At 45.9% G+C, this 19,448-nt stretch overlaps 1 protein-coding gene across 1 annotated transcript; it reads right to left on the reverse strand.

Moving 5' to 3' along the window:
* Positions 1 to 5,778: 5,778 nt before the first annotated feature.
* Positions 5,779 to 14,200, reverse strand: CUNH17orf64 (chromosome unknown C17orf64 homolog). The gene is made up of 6 exons (XM_045835654.1): positions 14,150 to 14,200; positions 12,911 to 13,012; positions 12,454 to 12,629; positions 11,897 to 11,996; positions 9,222 to 9,417; positions 5,779 to 5,864 (listed from the first exon to the last, which is right to left on the reverse strand). Exons 1-6 carry the CDS (start codon positions 14,198 to 14,200, stop codon positions 5,779 to 5,781), a joined length of 711 nt encoding a protein of 236 aa, XP_045691610.1.
* Positions 14,201 to 19,448: the final 5,248 nt, after the last annotated feature.

Here is a 19,448-nt window from a genome sequence, read left to right on the forward strand (position 1 = left end):
AGAACAATTTATAGGGAAACAACAGTAGAGGGGATAAAGCTGAGAAATCAATGACTTAGAACCTAAGGAAGCAAAAAACAACCCATCAGAACAAGAAGAAAAAAAAATCCAAAAATTGAGGATGGTATAAGCAGCCTCTGGGACAACTTCAAGAGGTTCAACATTTGCATTGTAGGGGTGAAAAAAGAAGAAGAGAAAGATCAAGAAATCGGAAATGTATTTGAAAAAATAATGAAAGAAAACTTCCCTAATTTGGTGAAGGAAATAGACATCCAAGTCCAGGAAGCACAGAGAGTTCCAAAGAAGATGGATGCAAAGAGGCTCACTCCAAGATATACATCATAATTAAAATGCCAAAGGTTAAAGATAAAGAATCTTAAAAGCAGCAAGAGAAAAAAAAATAGTTACCTACAGGGGAGTTCTCATAAGACTGTCAGCTGATTTCTCAAAAGAAACTTTACAGGCTAGAAGGGATTGCAAGAAATATTCAGTCATGAGAAGTGGGGAGCTACAGCCAAGATGGCTCCACCCAGCAAAGATATCTCTTAGAATGAATGGGCAGATAAAGAGCTTCCCAACAAGAAAAACCTAGAGGAATTCATCATCACCAAACCATTATTATATGAAATGTTAAAGGGACTTATTTAAGAAAATCAAAACTATGAACAATCAAATGGTAGTAAATACATATCTATGAAAAAATTAATCTAAAAAGCAAACTAAGCAAACAAAAACAGACAGAATCACAGATATGGAGAGTATTTTGATGGTCACCAGATGGGAGTGGAGTGTGGGGGAATCGGTGGAGAGGTGAGGGGATTAAGAAATACCAACGGGTACTTCCAGAATAGCCATGGGGATGTAAGTACAGTGTAGAAAATGGAGTAGCCAAAGAACCTGTACACAAGACCCGTGGACATGAACAGTGGTGTGGGGATGGCTTTAGGGAGTAGGGGGTGCTCAGTGGAGGGGGGCAAATGGGGAAAATTGGGACAACTGCAATAACATAATAAAATATAATTAAAAAATGAATGCAGTACATAGGTCAGTACTAGGCCCATCATAGACACTATAAATGCTAATTTCTTTCTCGCCTCCTCCCTTGTTGGAGGGTCATGGAGAAGGAAGAGGAGACTGAAAACTCCAGTTTTACTGACTGTATGATTCCATCGCCACGATGGCACCTGTAAGAGTCAGCTAGCACCCAGCACTAGTAATTACTCAGGGTTTTGATAATAAGCTCTTTGGTTTCAGGTCAGGTTTGTGGAGGAGGAGCATTAGGTAGATCTTGTCCTTTTGATGCTTACTTCTAATGACAAAGAAATTACTTCAGGTAACAAAGGGAGGAGTCTCAGAAGAAAGAAATTGGAGGAGGAATCTTATCAAAGCCAAACATTTCTGGGAAGCTCACAGCTCACTAGGACAACCCAGGACAGAACGGTAGCGTGGACAGACTCATTCGAGCCTGAGGCTGCCCCGAGGCTGCCCTCACAGATCTCTCTGTCCCATGGACACCCGCATCCATTTCCTGACTTCTGCCTGGTGGACTGCTTGTCTTGTCCTAGAGGCATCTCTCGTGTGGTTGAGGGTACCGGCTCTGGAACTGGACTAGGATTCCACAGCTGCCACTTACTGGCAAGAAAGCACCTACAATTTGGGGAGGACAGCAGTGTCCTTGCCTCTGGTTGTCTCAAAGCCACAGATACCACCAGTCTCTCTGGCTACAGATTCCCAGGGCCAACTTGAGATTTTAGGAAGCTACCCTCCTGCATCAAGAGAAGTTACTTATACCACAAAGGGGGTGGGAGGTGGGGATGTTAAATGAAGCCATACAAACTTTAGGGAACGTCCCAAGAGGAGACTATTGGATCCCTTACTTCCCCCTAGCTTATTTTTCATTCCTAAAAGTTTTACTTGATTCTTTTCAGAATCTGTTTACTCTTTTCCTATCATATCCTGTTTTGTTATTGTAGTATCTTTGTCTCCTTTTTCATAAAAACTGAAACCTACATGAGATAGATCGATGGACCAGAACAGAAATGTTCAGAAGTAGACTCAGATAAATCAGGAATTTAATATATAATAAGGGTGACATTGCATATCAGTGTAGAAAAGATTAATTCTTCCCTGCATGGTATCTTATAAATATACTCTATGTATGCAAGGACAACTGTTTAGCCATCTGAAAAAAAAATTGGATTTCTATTATAAAACTTAAACCAAAATTCATGTCAGATGGACCAAAGATTTAAATGTGAAAACTGAAACCCTAGAGCTAGAAGATAGAATTTTAAATACTTTGCAAGAAGAAAAGACCTTTCAAAGTCATATAGAAGCCATTAAAAAAGGTACTGATCATTTAACTACATAAAATAGAAAATGCCTTAGTGTGGAAAGGAAAAATTATAAAGTCAAAACACAGGCCTGGCTGGTGTAGCTCAGCAGATTGAATGTGGGCCTGTGAACCAAAGGGTTGCCAGTTAGATTCCCAGTCAGGGCACATGCCTGGGTTGTGGGCCAGGTCCCCAGTTGGCAGCGTGGGAGAGGCAACCACACATTGATGTTTCTCTCCCTCTCTTTCTCCCTCCCCTCCCATCTCTCCAAAAATAAATAAATAAAATATTTTAAAACAACAACCACTGGGCATGGAGTCAGAAGATTTGAAAAATCAAGATCTCAATTCAGCTGCACCAACCCCTAAACACTTATTTTCTTCTCTGAAATGGGGAGAAGTCTCCCTCACACATTTAACATGAAGGTTCAATGAGAATGGATGCAAAGCACTTTGCCATCTTTCCTGAGTCGTATGTATTTGTGGCAATGTTATTATGTGCCAAGGAGACTGCCAGTCACTCCTGTAGCCTAGGAGGGAAGTGTGCCAGGCAGTGGTCAGTACAGTTATGGCCAGGAGTCTCTTCCACTTAAGGCTGTAGGGAAAGAATCCATTCTTCTCCAGGAGAAGGGCCCTTCTTGAGGCCTGCCTGGTCTGGCCATCACAGAGGCATTTTCCCTGGGGTGAGCCTACCCATGAGGTAGCATAGGTCAAGGTGTGATTTGGGGGTTTCCACCAAGGCTCCCCACCTCCAAACAGCCTCCTTCAACCACCTGCTTCTGGTGACCCCAGCTTCACCTTAGAGAGGCATACTTTGGGTAGAGATGTCTTAACTAAAAAAATAGAAACGATCCTAGGAGAAATAATAAATTAAGTCTTGAGGGTTAATGTTTTAGTGACATGTTTGTGTCATTGGTGTGTGGGAAGTGTGCTGGCCTGGGGGTTATCAAGCCTGAGTTCTAGTGCCACTTCTGGTGTTGACTTCCTGTGCACCCTTGAAGAAGTCATTTTTCTTCTTGGGCTTTTCCCCCCTCTGAGCTAGGAGATCATTGGATTATATGCTCTGTTGTGGTTCTTTCATTCACTCATTCATTCACTTTTCATTCATTCAATCAATCAGTCATTCTACAAATGTTTGTGAAGTACCTATTGTGTACTGGGTACTGTTGTAATTGCTTGGGATACAGCAATGAACGAACCAGACAAAAGGTCTGCCCTTGTGGAACTCATATCTTAGTGGAAGGAGACCTGGAATAAAGAAGAAATATTCTCACAAATTAAATGATCTAATATTTGAGGGGTTTAAGTGCTTTAGGAAAACAAAAACAGAGTAGGCGATATTTAAATTGTGGTGAAGGGATTGGAATTTAAGACAGGCAGACATGCTGAACTACACAGAGGAAGTGACATTTGAACAAAGATTTGAGAGCAATTAAGGAGTTAGCTAAGCAGATATCTTGAGAAAGAACATTCCGGACAGAGGGAACAGCCAGTGAAAGGCCCTGAGGCGGGACTGCGCTTGGTAAGTATGCGCTTGGTAAGTATGAGAACACAAGGATGAGGGCAGAGAAGTAACCCAGTGGACAGCAGGCAGAGATTACAGGGAGCCTTACAGGCCCTGGCAAAGACTTTGGCTTTCAGTCTGCCCAAGGTAAAGAGCTGCGGGAGGGGTTAGCTTCAGTACTTTGTTTCTTAGAGCACTTTTAGGTTCACAGCAAAACTGAGTACCAAGTACTGCGATGTCCTGTATCCTGCTGTCCCCACACATGCATAGCCTCCTCCACCATCCACAGCCTGCACCAGAATGCTGCATTTGTTACAGCTGGTGAACCTACACTGAAACAGCATTATCTCCCGGTGTTCGTAGTTGACACTAGGGTTCACTCTTGGAGTTGCACAGTGTATGGGTTTAGACAAACGTATCCACCATACTAGTACCATACAAAGTATTTTTACTGTCCTAAAACTCCTGTGTGCTGTTGGAGGATTTTCAGCAGAGCAATGTCAAGTAATCTACCCTTTTGGAATTCTGAGATCCTACTAAACTTGAGGAAGAGTCAAGGGCGCCAAAATCATGCCTCACCTGTTGCCCATTTTGCCTTCAGGCCTCCTGATTTCCCCAAGGCTGCTAGGAAGCTCCCCCACTAACTTGTCTACATCTCTGCACACACCTGCCCTGGTTGGAAAAGTAAATTGAGTCCCATGATTCCTCTAGGTGGCAGTGCTGCCTCACACACAGGGGACACCTCCCTATTTCGGTTTGTACCCAGAACAGCCAGCATTTTCCCAGGACCTCATCGGTGAAACCTTTCAGTAGAGAATACCAGAGAGCCCCCAGTCCTCAGGAACACCTCCAGCCTGCCTGCCCTGGTCTCACGGTCAGGGGTCAGCCAAGCAAGGCAGCTCCCAGGCCCGCGCCTCAGCAGTCTCACCCCGCCTCTTCCAGGAGGCAGTGGGTGTAAAGAAGGAATGAATCTGGGTTGCCCCCTTCTTTCCCTCCTTATACTTCCCTGTACTTGTCCTCCAAGTCTAGATTGACATTCATTTTACACTGTAAGTCTTTGATGATATTCACTCCCGAATAAAATCGAGGGGAGAAGAAAGGGTCACACATATTTGCTCTGGTCCTCTCCATTCCAGGGCAGCCCTGGGCACTGTGTGCCGCTGCCTCGGGCCAGCCCTGATTCTCCTGTGCTTTTTGAAAATGATTGGACCTGTTTGCCCCCCCTGGAGTTGACCTTGACCACCATCTACCTGGTCTTTCTAGCTAGAAACAATGTGCCCTCATCACTCCTCCCCTTCCTCCCCACTCCACCCCCTGACCTTTCTCCTCTCCCACGTTGATGCTGTTTCTTCTTTGGTCCGCCTCTGTCCTCACTTCCGCGCATTTCGCTCGCAGGCTCCAGAGCATCTCCCCAGTACCCGGTAATTCCGCTGCTTGACACCTCGCTCGCCAGTGCCCTCCTCCGCCCAGCAAGGCCCCCGCTGGATGGAGTCCAGATGACTCAGGCGGGCTGCGGACCCACCACTCGGAGCCCAGGCCCACTCCACTCCCCCGCGCTCGCCCCCGGCAAACGCACAGCAGCTCCTCTGTCACTCCCCGGAGGCCTCCCCGGGGCCCCTGTATCCACCCCGTTGTAAGCACGTGTGTCTCCCCATTGAACCGTGATGGTCCTTCACACAGCAACCACCTCTTACTCATCTGTGCGTGTGGGGGGCACCTGCCCCTCAGAAGGTGGCTGGCAAATATTTTTTAAATAAATTGAAAATGGAATAGTGGTTTTTTAGCCAAGTAGAGCTGTCTTAAGGATGTTTATTTTCCACCCCATTATGCATAATTAAGACCCAAGTGACCTTTTGATAAAGACAATGTTCTCCTTTCCCCTCCTGGGTCCCCATCTCCTCAGGTACAGAGGAGGTGACACCTCTGTCCCAGCCAGCTCTTCTTATGGGCTGGTCTCTGGGGTTTCCGGGGCTTCCTTAACCCCCTTGCGCTTGCGTTTTGGTTTTTGAGGGCGTTTCCTTGTAGAACCTGAAAAAGGGAAGGTCAGAGACAGTTCTGCTGACATCACAAATACAAGGAGAATGTCGATCTGTAACTTTCAGGGGATGAGGTGGGGATGTGAAGGAAGCACAGCAAAATCTGAGGTCAGACCAATGTCCCTTGTTCTTTTCTCACAGAAATCTGTGGGGCAGGGCAGTGGCAACACCCCAGTTTACAGATGAGGGATCTCCCCAGCCACAGAGTAAGGAAAGGCCTCCTCAAAGCCTGAGGCAAGTCAGAGGCACAGTCCAGACCAGACCTACGTTTCTTGACATCTGGCTTCAGACTCTGATGGGTCCCCGCTCCTAACTTTAGGTTTCACACCCCAGTTCCCAGGACTTTGATGATGGATTGCTTGCAAACACCATTGCCATTGTTTAATTTAAGAAATGACTTATAGCCCTGGCTGCTGTGGCTCAGTGGATTGAGTGCTGGCCTGTGAATACAAGGGTCACCGGTTCAATTCCCAGTCAGGGCACATGCCTGGGTTGTGGGCCAGGTCCCTGGTTGGGGGCGTGTGAGAGGCAATCAACCAATCGATGTTTTTCTCCCTTTCTTCCTCCCTCCCCTTCTGTCTAAAAAAAAAAAAAATCTTAAAAAAATGTTTTTTAAAAAACTAACTTATAAACATAGTGCCAGAGAACACCACACACATTACTTTTAATTGTATGGATAGACCTCAGCTCCATCACGGTGGGGCTACCAGAGAGTACAGTATGTGTTTTCTTATTTAGCACATACGTGAAGAATGTAAACTAGGCTGGATTGGGAGTAAAAGGGAGAAAACTGTATTTGAACAATTATTAAAATAAATAAAAAATCTTATAAGTAAACTTATTTCTAATGTCTCCCAGCCAAAAATAAATTGTTTAACATGAATTCCTCTAGACTTTAGATCTAAAGTCCTGTTTATAGAGGAGCAAGCTTAAAAGATGCTAAAAGGAAGAAGGGAAAAGCAGAAAGTGAAACATTCTGCTGAACAATAGCCTGATCTCTTCAACAGGTCAGGGAGTGGATGCCGGGTCTCCGTCGGGGTAGTAGAGACTTACCACACAGAAGCAGGTGAAATGCATGATGTGTGGGACACCAGTGCAAAATGTGTCTTTGACTGCTGGGAAAAACTTGAATATGGAGTATTTAATCCAACAATTAGATGAAATAAAAATATTGACATGGAAGGTTGATATCATTAACTGCAAAAAGCAAGTTCAAATCAAAAGTATATACACTGTGGTCTCATTTTTGGTTGAAACACATGTTTTATATGCACAAAAAACATTTTGAAATTGCTAGCAGTGGGGAGGATAATGTGATGTTTATATTTTCTTATTTTTGCTTATCTGTATTATCTAATTTTTATGATATGCTTATATTTGTAGTAATAAAATGTTATTTTAAGAACTGCATGAAAGGCAAACTTCTTAACCTACCATCCAAGCCGTTTCCCTGTTACCCCCAACCCTGCACTTCTCCAGCCTGCTCTGCCATTCACCTCCAAGCCCAGACTGTCCGCTCAATTGCCTCTCACCTCTGCACACACCTTTTCTCCCACCTCCTCCCTTCATTCCCCACTCCATTTCCTGATCCCTTTCTTTAAAGCCCGTCCCAGATTTATGCCCTCCAGACAGCCTGCCCCACCCTTTGCCCTAAAACCTCAGATTGCTCACTGGTAAAAGGCAGGTGATGATACCCACCTCATCGGGATGCTGCAGGGGTTAAGTGAAATTACCAGATACAGAGCACCTGGTACAGGGAGTGGCGGGCCGAAGGCCTGGAGCTTACTTTTCCTCATTTGATTCATAGATCGTCTTGATAACAGAATGGTCTTCATTTCCCTGTACGATTCACTTCCCCAATTTACACTGTAGTCACTGAGGCCAGGGGCCCACATGGAGCACAGGCTGGATTCTGGGACTCAGTGGTTGCCTAACCCATGCCCACCTGTACCCAACCTGTTCTCGCTCAGCTCTCCTACTCAGTCCAGCTGTTCCTTGTGGACAAGGCCCCGAGGGCTGCTGGTTGGCATTAGCCCCAGCCAGCTGTGCCTTCCGAGTGAACACCTGGGTCCAACTTAGGACCACGCTCTGAGGTCCTAAGCAACTTTGTTTGCCTTCACTTTCTCCCCCAGTGGCTAAATAAGAACAGCTAACTGTGGCCCGAGAAGCCAGTTCCAGGAAGGTAAGGGGTGGGTGGCTCCAACATCTCTGCACCTCAGTGCACAGGAAGGGCTATGATAGGTTCCAACCTTGGCTGGGGCCCCTCCTGCTGAAGAGACTGTTCCCCATCCCCACAGCCTCTGTTCAGAGTCAGGTAGTATAGTCATCGCTGGGCCAAAGCAGCTGGGGAGGCCATTCCCAGGCCATCTGGCTGGACTTCTCCTGGTGGGAATGAACCCCTCCCTGAGCCCATACCCCACCCAACACCTAGACTGCTGGGTGTCCTGCTGCTGCTCCGACACTTCCTGGGAGTCCCCACTCTCGGCCACTAGAAACAGCCATGTTCTGCTTCTGGTCAGATGGGAAAGCCCCTTTGGTGAAATATTAATTGAAAAATGCAGAATTCAAAACTATAACATGAGACCTTCAGGGGAAATTACCCAGAACCCTGAAAGGAACCCACCAAAACATTAACCGTATGGCCTCTGGGTGATGAGTGACTTTCCTTCTTTTTTTTTTTTTTTAAGATTTATCCATTTATTTATTTTTAGAAAGGGAAGGAAGGGAGATAGATAGAGAGAAACATCAATGTGCAGCTGCTGGGGGCCATGGCCTGCCACCCAGGCATGTGCCCTGACTGGGAACCGAACCTGCGACACTTTGGTTCGCAGCCCGCGCTCAGTCCACTGAGCTATGCCAGCCAGGGCCCTTCTTTTGTTTTTAAGCTTATATTTATTTATATTTAGAGAGAGGGGAGAGGGAGGGAGAAAGAGGAAGAGAAACATCAATGTGTGGTTGCCCTCTCAAGCACCCACTACTGGGGACCTGGCCCACAACCCAGGCATGTGTCCTGACTGGGAATTGAACTGGTGACCCTTGGGTTTGCAGGCCAGTGCCAATCCACTGAGCCACACCAGCCAGGGCTGACTTTCTCTCTCCTCTCTCCTGATTTATACTTATCTGTGCATTTCAAACTTTCTACAATAAGCATGCCTGCCAGGAGGGGGATGAAAAGGGTGGGGGGAAGTAGAGAAAGGAAAGGAAAATGGACAGAAAAAGAAATGCAAGGGTGAAGAGAAGACGGAAAGGAAGGAAGAGGCTCCTGTTAGGCTGCTCCATGTTGGACCGTGCAGGTTCTGCTGGCAAACTCCCTCCTCCAGGCACTCCCCGCACACCTAGAGGGCATTACCTCTCCTGAGATGGACGCGGGACCTTGGCTCCGCCAGCAGAGAGGCCTCGCTGTCTGGGGCCTGCATCTTGGACAGCCTCTCCTTCACGCCGCTGATGTTGTTGTGCAGCCCCCAGGAGCTGCAGATCTTGGGCAGACAGTCTTCCTGGTTGGTCAGCAAGGAGCTCTCCAGAGAGTCCGAGGACCAGAAAGTTGCCTGCAGTGGGCCATAGTGTTGAGAAGAGTGTGGAGAAGAGGGGCCCGTTTCAGTGGTGCCAGCCACGCCCCTGCTGGGGAACTGCTGCCATCTGGCTGCACCAAACACCTGTCTCCCCGGAAGCATGGAGGGTCACAGACCGGGGAGAGAAAGGCTCCTGGAGACGTGGAGGCCAGGCTGCCCACGGTCTCTTCTCGGGTGGTCCTTTACTTTGAGATAGGTTCTCTATTTCTTTTTTGAGTTATAGCAGTGCCTTATATGTTTGCAGTGAAGGAATTTTTAAAAAGTCCTTTCTAAAATTAAAATTGAGAGCCTGAAAATATCTTTTCAAATTTTTCTGGCTGGTGAAATCCAAGAATCACTAAAATACAATAGCAGACCCTGGTATCAGAGAACAGATCACTGAACCAATCCACCCATTCACGTTGGGAGGAAGAAAGGGAGGCCCAGAGAGGGAGAGGATCTGGTTAAAGCTGCACAGCGGGAGAGTTGGGGGGTGGGTGGGGCACTCGGGCACGGTTGGAGCAGGGCTTCCCTTTGTGCCAGGTCGTTTGAACCTGGCTCTTTGAACCCCACTTGCTATGTGGTCTGGGTCAAGTCTCTGTACCCCCTCCTCCATTTGGCATCTTTATTTCCACACTGTGGACAATAATTCTAATTACCACTTAGGGTTACTTTTGAAGATTACAGGAGGGAATATAAAGTAGCTGGCACATAGAAAGTATTGCCTATCATTATTATTTTGGAATGGGTCCTCAAAGTGTGCTCTGTGAATCCCTGAGGGTCCCTAAAATAGTTTGACCTCCCAGACCCCCTGCAAAGTGGGGTCCACTCAAAAGTGTTAGAAAGTGTTAGAAACCAATGGATTCTAATGTAACCTAGTGTAAAAAGTTCATTGATACAAATCTAAAAAGGCTACAGATTGTATGATTACAACTCTATGGTATTCCAGAAAAAGGCAAAACTGTGGAGACAGTAAAAAGATCAGCGGCTGCCAGGGTTTTGGTGGGAAGGAGGGAGGGAGGGGGGGAGGACACCAGGGTGGGGGAACAGGACAGTGAAACTACTCTGTATGATACTATGATGGTGGGTACATCCTACAGAGTGTACAACACGAAGATATATCCTAATGTAAACTACAGGCAATGTAAGTTAAGGATGTACCAACATTGGCTCAATAATAACAACAAATGTACTGCTTTAAAGCAATATGCTAATAAAAAGTAGGCATAGGAGGGAGTGGTATATGGGAACTCTGTACTTTCCACTCAATTTTTATGTAAACCTAAAACTACTAAAAAAGAGTCTATTTAAAAATGGTAATTAATATGAATTAATATGGTTTCAGATTCCACACTGCAGGTAAGTAACTGTCACTGATTGAGTTTTGGTGTGGTATCAAAGAAAAACACCCACGATGATCTGAAACCACTAATAATACTACTCTCTTTTCCACTATATAACTGTATGAAGCTGGGTTTTCTTCATATACTTCAACCAAACTAATATGTCATAAGAGACTGACTGCAGAAGCAGGTAGGAAAATCCAGCTGTCTTCTTATTTTTTTTAAAGATTTATTTATTTATGTGTTTGTTTTTAGAGGGTGAGAGAAGGCGATAGAGAGGGAGAGAAACATCAACGTGTGGTTGCTTCACATGCACCCCCTACTGAGGACCTGACCTGGCCCGCAACCCAGGCTTGTGCCCTGACTGGGTATCAAACCAGGGACCTTTTGGTTCAAGGCCCATGCTCAATCTGCTGAGCTACAGCAGCCAGGGCCAGCTGTCTGCTATTAAGCCAGATCCGACAGAGATTTGTAATAATGTAAAACAAGGCCACTCTTCTCACTAAATTATTTTGTTCTGAAAATTAGTTATTTCTCATAAAAATTATTTATGTTAATTATGTCATGGACTACTTGCTTTTATTTTGAAATGGATTAGTGGATACATATTTTGAATTTTTTCTTTAACTTTAACTTCTAGTAGGGAACTATCAATAGACATAACCTACATAAACATGCTCTGGGGAAGTTCTCAATGATTTTTAAGGGGGTATAAGTGACCCAAGACCAAAATGTTTGAGATCCCTGGTTTTGATAAAGCCGGGCCAGGCTCTATGGATAGTCCCCGGAGCCTTTTCCAAGCTGGCTGTGCCTTTCTGCCAGGCCCCAGCCATCCCCACCCCAGGCTCAAAGGCATGCGTCTTGCTCCTGTTAACATGAGTGTGTGGGTGTGGAGGGTGAATAAAACTCAAGAACCTGAAGCTGCATCTCTGTCCTCTGCAGCCCCACTCTGGGCTCACTGCAGGGGTGAAGTTAGGGGCAGGCAGGTTTTCCTGAGGCAGTGGGCTGTGGAGAGGGCTGGAGGGGTGCTGGTTTGTGAGAAGGCCCCTCAGTCCCAGGCCTCCCCCCACCATTCAAGAACACACCCGCCAACCCTCAGCTGGGCCCAGGAGGAGTTTTCTTGAGCATCTCACCAGGAACTTGGCGTTCTGGCTGTTCTTGGTGTACTTGTAGAGCTTGTGAAGCTGCTTGGCCTCCAGCTCTGAGAAGAGGGAGACGAATCGCCAGAGCATCCTACAGGGCAGAAGCCTGAGGCTCAGGGGGGCAGGGCACAGCCCCCATCCCTTCAGCATTTGTTCTGAGGCCAAAACCCACCCGGGGAGAAATGGGCTACTTGCTGCCTCCTTGGTTTTTGGTTGGGGGCATGGAGAGGCAGGGGTTTTCCAGACTTTGGATAGCCTGGCCTGGTGATGAGCGCCTCACTGCCCAGTAGTTCTTCAATCAGGGCTCATTCTCCTTGGGGTCAGGAGAGTTTTTTGTCCACTGTGTGTACAGCGTGGTGAATCAATGCTGCCCTGAGTGACTAGAGAACACTGGTCTTTCCACCCCATCTTCACTATGCTCATTCCAGGATCCTGACTCCTTCACATAAAGGTGAAGGACTAGGGGATCTTGATTCGGGTGTGACCTTGAATCTAGAGGGGGTGACCCAGGAGTTGTGCAGTGGGAAGGGCAAGCAGGCTGCCCTTACTTCCTCCAGTGCTTGGTTTCCCAGGCTCGGCAGTAGTGCTTCAGAAACGTGTTGATGTGGTCGCCTAGGACCACCAGGCTCTCCTTCATGTAGTTTAGCTGCTTCTTCTGGGGAAGGTCCTTGGGCACATTCAACTTTCGCAGGAACTTCTTTAATGGTCTTAGACATTCTTTGCACTGAGGAGGCAACGGGTGAAATGAGGGGCCATAGGAGAAAAGAAGAGGCAGACAGGCAGCCCCAAGTAAGTAGGAGGCTGGTGCAGCTGCAGCCCTTTGGACCCAGGAAGGGCGACACATGCTAAGTGAGGAGGCTCCAGTCTATGTCTTTCCCCACCTCCGTCCCCAGAGAGTGACACACAGGGCAATGAACTCTGGGTCTGAGGCCTGCCAACTTCTGGCCCAGGTTTTATGACCTGTGGGGAACAGGGGGCAGGGTCCTGGGATGGCCCCTTACTCACAATTCTGAAGGTACACTGGTCCAGGCCCTTGGCATGGCTCACGAGCGAGTCTCCAGCAGGGGTGGTGCTGGAGCTCCTCTCCAAGCAGGGTACATCCGTCACCTGGGAGGAGGCCGGGGCAGCAGTCAACTGGGGAGCTTGGCCTACTGCTCCTGAGGGGCAGCGCTGGACAGCCACTGACCCAAATCAGAGCCAAAGCCCTTCCCCACTTTCCGGATGACCCTTTCCTTGACCCAGCACTGAGACAAGTGAGCCCTGAGCAAAGAGACCCATCTCTGAGAATCCCTGCTAAGAAAACCTAGAATGCCCAACCCATGTTTTAAAATAGTAATTATAGCATAGTGCACTAGCAAACATTTCATAGCACTTGATAAACATTAATTTGCTTTATTCTCCCACAAATTCGGTGAGCAGATCTCAGTATCCCTGGTTACAGAGAGGAGCACCAAGGCACCAAGGCAGTTAAGTGACTACGTGGGGAAATGAACAGGGATTCGCTTACTCCTTCAGCAAACATTTACTGAGTGCCTAAGTTCCAGGTCCCCATCCTTCCATCCCTAACTGTTAGCATCATGCCATGCTCCTGGGCACTCAGAAAAATGTGTGATGGTGAGGGTAATGATGGGAAGGAATTCTCTGAAAGCAAAAGTGGGGGGAAAAATCTAATGAATGGAGACAAAGTGACTGTAAAATGAGACCTGAAGTCAGAGCACAGAATTGGATTGGCATGGCTGGATTTGCACTTGACCTTTTAAAAGCCTCTCAGAAATGTGAGCATTAAGCTCTCCCTGTGTTCAGGGGAATGAAGAAGATACAGGCCCAGAGCATTCTGAAGGAAGAAATCAGGGCCTGGGAGGGAGCTGGATGGACAGGGCACACAGGACACAGGCTCCTCCAGTCCCCAGAGAGAGGGGGCGGGCTCAGGCTGATCTTTATAAATCACACACCACACAACCACACACACATGTGTGTGTACATACACAAGAGCCCTGGTGACTTCATAACCGACATGATTTTACCAGAAATCTTTCTATCATCTTGCCAGTAGTATATGTCCTTGATAAACATCTATTTGAATGAATTAACCTTCTCTTGTTCTTTTGGTTTCTTGCTAATTCGTGTACCTCACCAATTTTCCTTCTTCTCCTCTTCCTTGCATTTCATATTCTTTGATTTCCAAAACCAGCCCATCAAGGACCCTCCTTTCCTCCCTCCCTCATACCTCCAACCCCACTTCACCTTCTCTAGTGGCTTGTCTCCTTCACCCCCTTGCCCATCTGAGGACCCCATCTCAACAGGTGTGCTGGTGGGCTCCAGGACGGACTCCTCACGCCCCATCAGACTCTGACCGACTGCTTCTCTGACCTGAGTGTCTCAGGGAGTGAGCCGGTTGGCTCTAGAACCCGGGGCAAAACCATGGCAACTGACAACACAGAGTCCAGCGCCCCTGCCCCTCCCATGCCCTCTTTCCTGGGGTGGCCACCAGCCTTCCCTTTCAACTGCGCACTGGACTAGGGAAGTGCAAGATGTGCTGGGAAGACCCAGGACTTTGTCAGAGTGCACACTGCTGGCTAGGAGAAGCCGACACCCTTTTTCCCAAGAGACTGTCAGATGCTGTTGATTTGGAACCCTGGTGAGGTTTTTGAAGTCATTTTCCTGCGCATGTGCCGTTCATGCCTCCTCAGTTACACCGTGGGCTCCCTGAGAGTCAGGACCAGGGTTTGTAACATTCCTGTTCGGGTTTGGAACAAGGACTAGAAGGTGCCCTGAGCGAATGGAATACAATAAATGATACCTGAAGTCGGGCTAGAGCTTCTCTTCTATCCCCGGGGTCCGCCAGGAAGTTAACAGGCCAATTGTGTTGGATGTTGGCTGGGTCGTGGTGGTGTTTTTAGGGGTGTGTACATAAATACTAGCCACGTGTATTATCTCGGTTAACTCACAACAGTCTTTCCTGGGGTAAGGTACCAGTAATAATCCCATTTCATAGAAGAGGAACCCAGACGTAGTTTGCCTTAGGTCCGCAGCCACTAGTGGGGCGCGGGAATATCAGTCAGATTCTGACCACCCCGGCTTTTCCCACAGGCGCCGCCCTCCAGGGGTGCCTGTAAGCCTTTTCCAGGCCCGCTTGGCCCGTAGGTCCCCAGGGGCACTCCCTCCAGGACGCGGCAACGGCGCCCCCTCGCGTCCTTCCTCAGCGCACACGGCGGGTTACTAAGACCGCGGCAGCCTCTGTTTATTTAATTAACCTGCATCTTCTTCCTTGAAACGCTGTACTCCAACTCCTGGTCTTTGCCATCGTGTCCTCTGGGTCCGAGGTCTTGTTTTCCCCACCCAGCTTGGCCCTTTTTCTTCCCTGCCTTCGCGGGGACAGAGTGGGTCTGCCATTGGCCAATGGAGCAGAAGCTGGGGCTTGGGTACTGTGGCTCTGTGGTCTAAAGTATCCTCCTCTCTATCTGACTGCATACCCACACATGATAGGGACTTTGTGGCTCTTGACATCATTACAGGACAATGCGGCTTTGCCTCCAAACCGGGAGGTCTGTTTTCTGAGCATTCATTCAGAATTATTTTTGCAGCTACTAAGAAGTATAATTGGCAAGATTGAGGGGAAGGGGGCTCTCATACACTGTATTGGGAGTGGTAGTTGGTAAACAATCTATGTGGCAATACAAAATGTTAAATGTGCATTCCCACTGATACACTTCTACGAATTAGTCCTAAGGAGAGGAGATGTATGTATGAGGGCCGTTCCAATGGTGACAATTTAGAAACAACTGAAGTGTCATCAATTTGTGTTGCATGCCATTGACTAGGCTCTGACTCCTGGCAATCCTATGAATGAGTGATGCCTACAGTGTCCTGTCCTCAACAGCACTGCTCAGCTCTTGCAGGCTTGTGCCTGTGGCTTCTTTTATGGAGTCTGTCCATCTCATAATTGGTTTTCCTCTGTTTCTGCTGCCTTCTATTTTTCCAGCATTACTGTCTTTTCCAAAGAACTCTGCCTTCTCATGATATGCCCAAACTAGGACAGCTTCAGTTTTGTCTCAAATTTGTTGTACCTCGGTCTTCTTCATCTATACAATGGAGATAATGACACAGTGCTGCTGTAAAGGTTAAATGATTTAATAATCTATGTAAAAGGCCTTAAAGTAGTGTCTGCCACATAGAAGAGCTCAGTAAGTGCTAGCAATTATTATTAAATTGCTTAAGAGGATTTTCCTTGATTGAATATCTCATAAATGAACTCTATACATCTTTGGTGTGGCTAATACTCATTTTTTAGGTGACAGGGTTTCAGAACAACCAGCCTTGAGAGAGTAAAACTATATAATATACACAATGGCCAGGAATAAACTTAGTAAATGGCCAGCATGCACTTTTAGTGGTACTAACCATGCCTAAACTGGGACTTTTGCTAGTAATTATTCTTTCTTTGGGGCCTGTGACAACGTAGCTAAGAGGACCTGCCTTCTAGTTAAGTGTCCTTTTCAAATTGGAAACATGAGAAGGTTGTTGGCAGCCACTATTTTTAGAGTTTGTGTTCTGGGAGCACAATGGTGGTGCTTCAAGGAGCTAATCCCAGTCTCTTTTGTCACAAGGAGGCTGATGGACATCCTTGTCCCATAATTTCTCTAAAAGCTAAGCCACACTTATAGAAGCCTTTAGTATGGAAAGTAACACAAGACTGTTAAAAAGACAAAGCTCACTGTGGACAAATCTCCTCTCTCAAAGAGGGACCTTACCCAGACTTGCTCTTTCGGGAAATGGGATGTGAAGCAATGTGGTCTAAAGTGTGGGAGGTGATGGTGTCTTCTCATAGACATTTGGGCAAAGGAAGAACTAAAGGGTTTTTATTAACACCCAAAAGTTAATAGAAAGGTCAAGTTAGGATTTGCCCCAGAAATTAAAAATATTAAAATACTGATCCTCAGGATCTGTGTGCATTACATTTTGAAAACTCTTTATTTGGAAATAATTTTAAGCTTACAAAAAAAAGTTGCAAAAATAAGAATAGTACAAAGAATACTTGCACACCCTTTACTCAGATTCATCCGTTGTTAACATTTTACTCAATTTCCTTTATTATTTGCATTCTCTCTTCTCTTTCTATATATATGTATGTATATAAAACACACATGTACACAATATATGTATAGGAATGTATTATATATGTATATCTCCTGGCCTCAGTTAATTTTGCTGCTTTCTATTCATTGAAGCAATTGTAAAGTTCTGCTCAGGCTCAAGGAGAGGGGAAATAGTTTCCAGGAGAGAGAGAGAGAGAGAGAGAGGGAGGGAGAATGAGAATATTTTGTCTTTTCCTAAACCATTTATTTATTTTTTTAAAAGATTTTATTTATTTATTTTTAGAGAGTGGGGAAGGGAGGGAGAAAGAGAGGGAAACATCAATGTGTGGTTACTTCTCGTTTGCCCCCTATTGGGGACCTGGCCTGCAACCCAGGCATGTGCCCTACATGGGGAATCAAACTGAAAACCCTTTGGTTTGCAGGCCCATGTTCAATCCACTGAGCTACACCAGCCAGGCCTCCTCAACCATTTAAAAGTAAGTTTTATACATCAAGTTCCCTTGCCCATAAATAATTCCAGTGTGTATTTATTAAGATGTGCTCAAGTCAAGAAATACTTGTGTTGGAGAGAATACTACCAAGAAACCTTAATCACACTAGACCTGCTCTAGACGATGAGGTCCTAGACTCTAAGCTTGAACCTGATTGTCATAATGGGAATTTTGGAGAAAGGGGTGAATGAACAGTAATACTTCATTTTATTGCAGTTTGCTTTATTGAGCTCTACAGATGTTGCATTTTTTACAAATTGAAGACAAAACCCTCTGCCAGCAAAAAAATTACAACTCGCTTTATTGTTATCCTCATTTTACTGTGGTGATCTGGAACTGAACCTACAATATCTCTAAGGTATGCCTGTAGATTGCATGTGGGAGGAATGTAAATCGTTGTGTTCAGAGGGCAGGCTGTGGTACAACAATATTTCTGGAGACTATTTCCCCACCCCTAGAACCTGGTAAGAACTTTGTGACTGCTTCAATGATTAGAATGCAGCAGAAGTGACACTGTGTTACATCTAAGGCTAGGTCATAAAAGGCAATACAGCTTGGCTGACCTCTCTCTCTCTCTCTCTGTCTTCCCCAATCTCTCCCCCCCCCCAACCTCCCTCCCTCCCTCCCTCTCTCTCCCATCACATTTGGGACTTGGCCACATGATGTCGGGAAAAGGAAGTGCATTACATGTGTAGTTGTTCCAGCTGACAGTTTCAGCTGAGGTCACAGCCAACAACCAGCATCAACTGCCAGACATGTGCGTGACCAAGCCTTCAGAGGACTCCTAGCTTGCAGGCTGTTGCAGCTCACATTAAATGCAGTAGAGGTTAGCTCTCCCCACTGAACCTTGCCGAAAATGCAGATTTATGAGCAAAGTAAATATTGTCATTGTTTTGTGCTACTAGTTTTGGGGGTGATTTCTTATGAGGTAATAATAACCAAAATCACATGGAGTAGCACAAATACACTCATTTGTATAAATAAAAATACACATTCTAGAATGTAATTCCAATGAGTGCTCTAGCACATCAGAAGAATAATAAAGCAAATTTAAAATCAATGAGGGATGGAATATTGGGGATGGAGAAAACCCTTATATTGGTGTTTTTAGAATGCAAGATTGGGTACAGTTAGTAATTGCACACAATGACCTATTAACTAGAATTTAACTCTGCCAACATTTGTTTTTGTTCCATAGCTGAAGAAACTAAAATATCTGGGTTAATTTAGCGCCCTTTTTTGTAAAGCCTGCCTGTGAGTCTAGTACATGGTCTGAGCTACTAATTAAGAGTTTGTCTGAGTCGGGGAAATTTGAACCCTTCCCTATGGATTTTCTGGTGAAAATCTTTCTAACTATTGGCCACTCCCTTAGATTTTTTCATGAATTAATTTGGATGCCATTATTACTTACTAATTTACACAAAAGTATGGGCCTCAAGAACCCCTTCTGAGTGACATTCAGGGTGAAATTCATGCATAGGAGAGATCTGTCTTCAAACATTAATTATCACACTTTGGCCTAATTTATTCTTTTAGATCAAATTTTAAGATTTCTTACTGTCCTGTCCCCAAAACCTTCCATCCAGAATTGCTAACTCAAAGAGATTACAGCAAAATAGAAATGTAATAAAAAAAAACAAATTCTTAAAATCTACCTGAAAGCATTCCTCTAATGCTTATAACTCTTTTTTTTAAAGATTTTATTTATTTTATTTTTTTTTTAGAGAGGGAAGGGAGGGAGATAGAGAGAGAGAGAGAGAAATATCAATGTGCGGTTGCTGAGGGTCATGGCCTGCAACCCAGGCATGTACCCTGGCTGGGAATAGAACCTGCGACACTGGTTCGCAGCCCGCACTCAATCCACTGAGCTACGCCAGCCGGGGCTATAACTCTTTTTTTTTAAAGATTTTATTTATTTATTTTTAGAGAGAAGGGAAGGGAGGGAGGAAGAGGAAG

The sequence above is a fragment of the Phyllostomus hastatus genome, unplaced genomic scaffold (assembly GCF_019186645.2).
Source record: "Phyllostomus hastatus isolate PE091 unplaced genomic scaffold, TTU_PhHast_1.1 phas_contig_210, whole genome shotgun sequence".
Lineage (NCBI taxonomy): Eukaryota > Metazoa > Chordata > Mammalia > Chiroptera > Phyllostomidae > Phyllostomus > Phyllostomus hastatus.

Coding starts and splice junctions, on each gene's coding strand:
- CUNH17orf64 (XM_045835654.1), bottom strand. CDS start 14,200: ATGGGGTCCTCAGATGGGCAAGGGGGTGAAGGAGACAAGCCACTAGAG. Junction 12,630..12,910: donor ACCAGTGTACCTTCAGAATT/GTGAGTAAGGGG, acceptor TTGCCTCCTCAG/TGCAAAGAATGTCTAAGACC. Junction 9,418..11,896: donor GCCAGAACGCCAAGTTCCTG/GTGAGATGCTCA, acceptor GGCCCACTGCAG/GCAACTTTCTGGTCCTCGGA.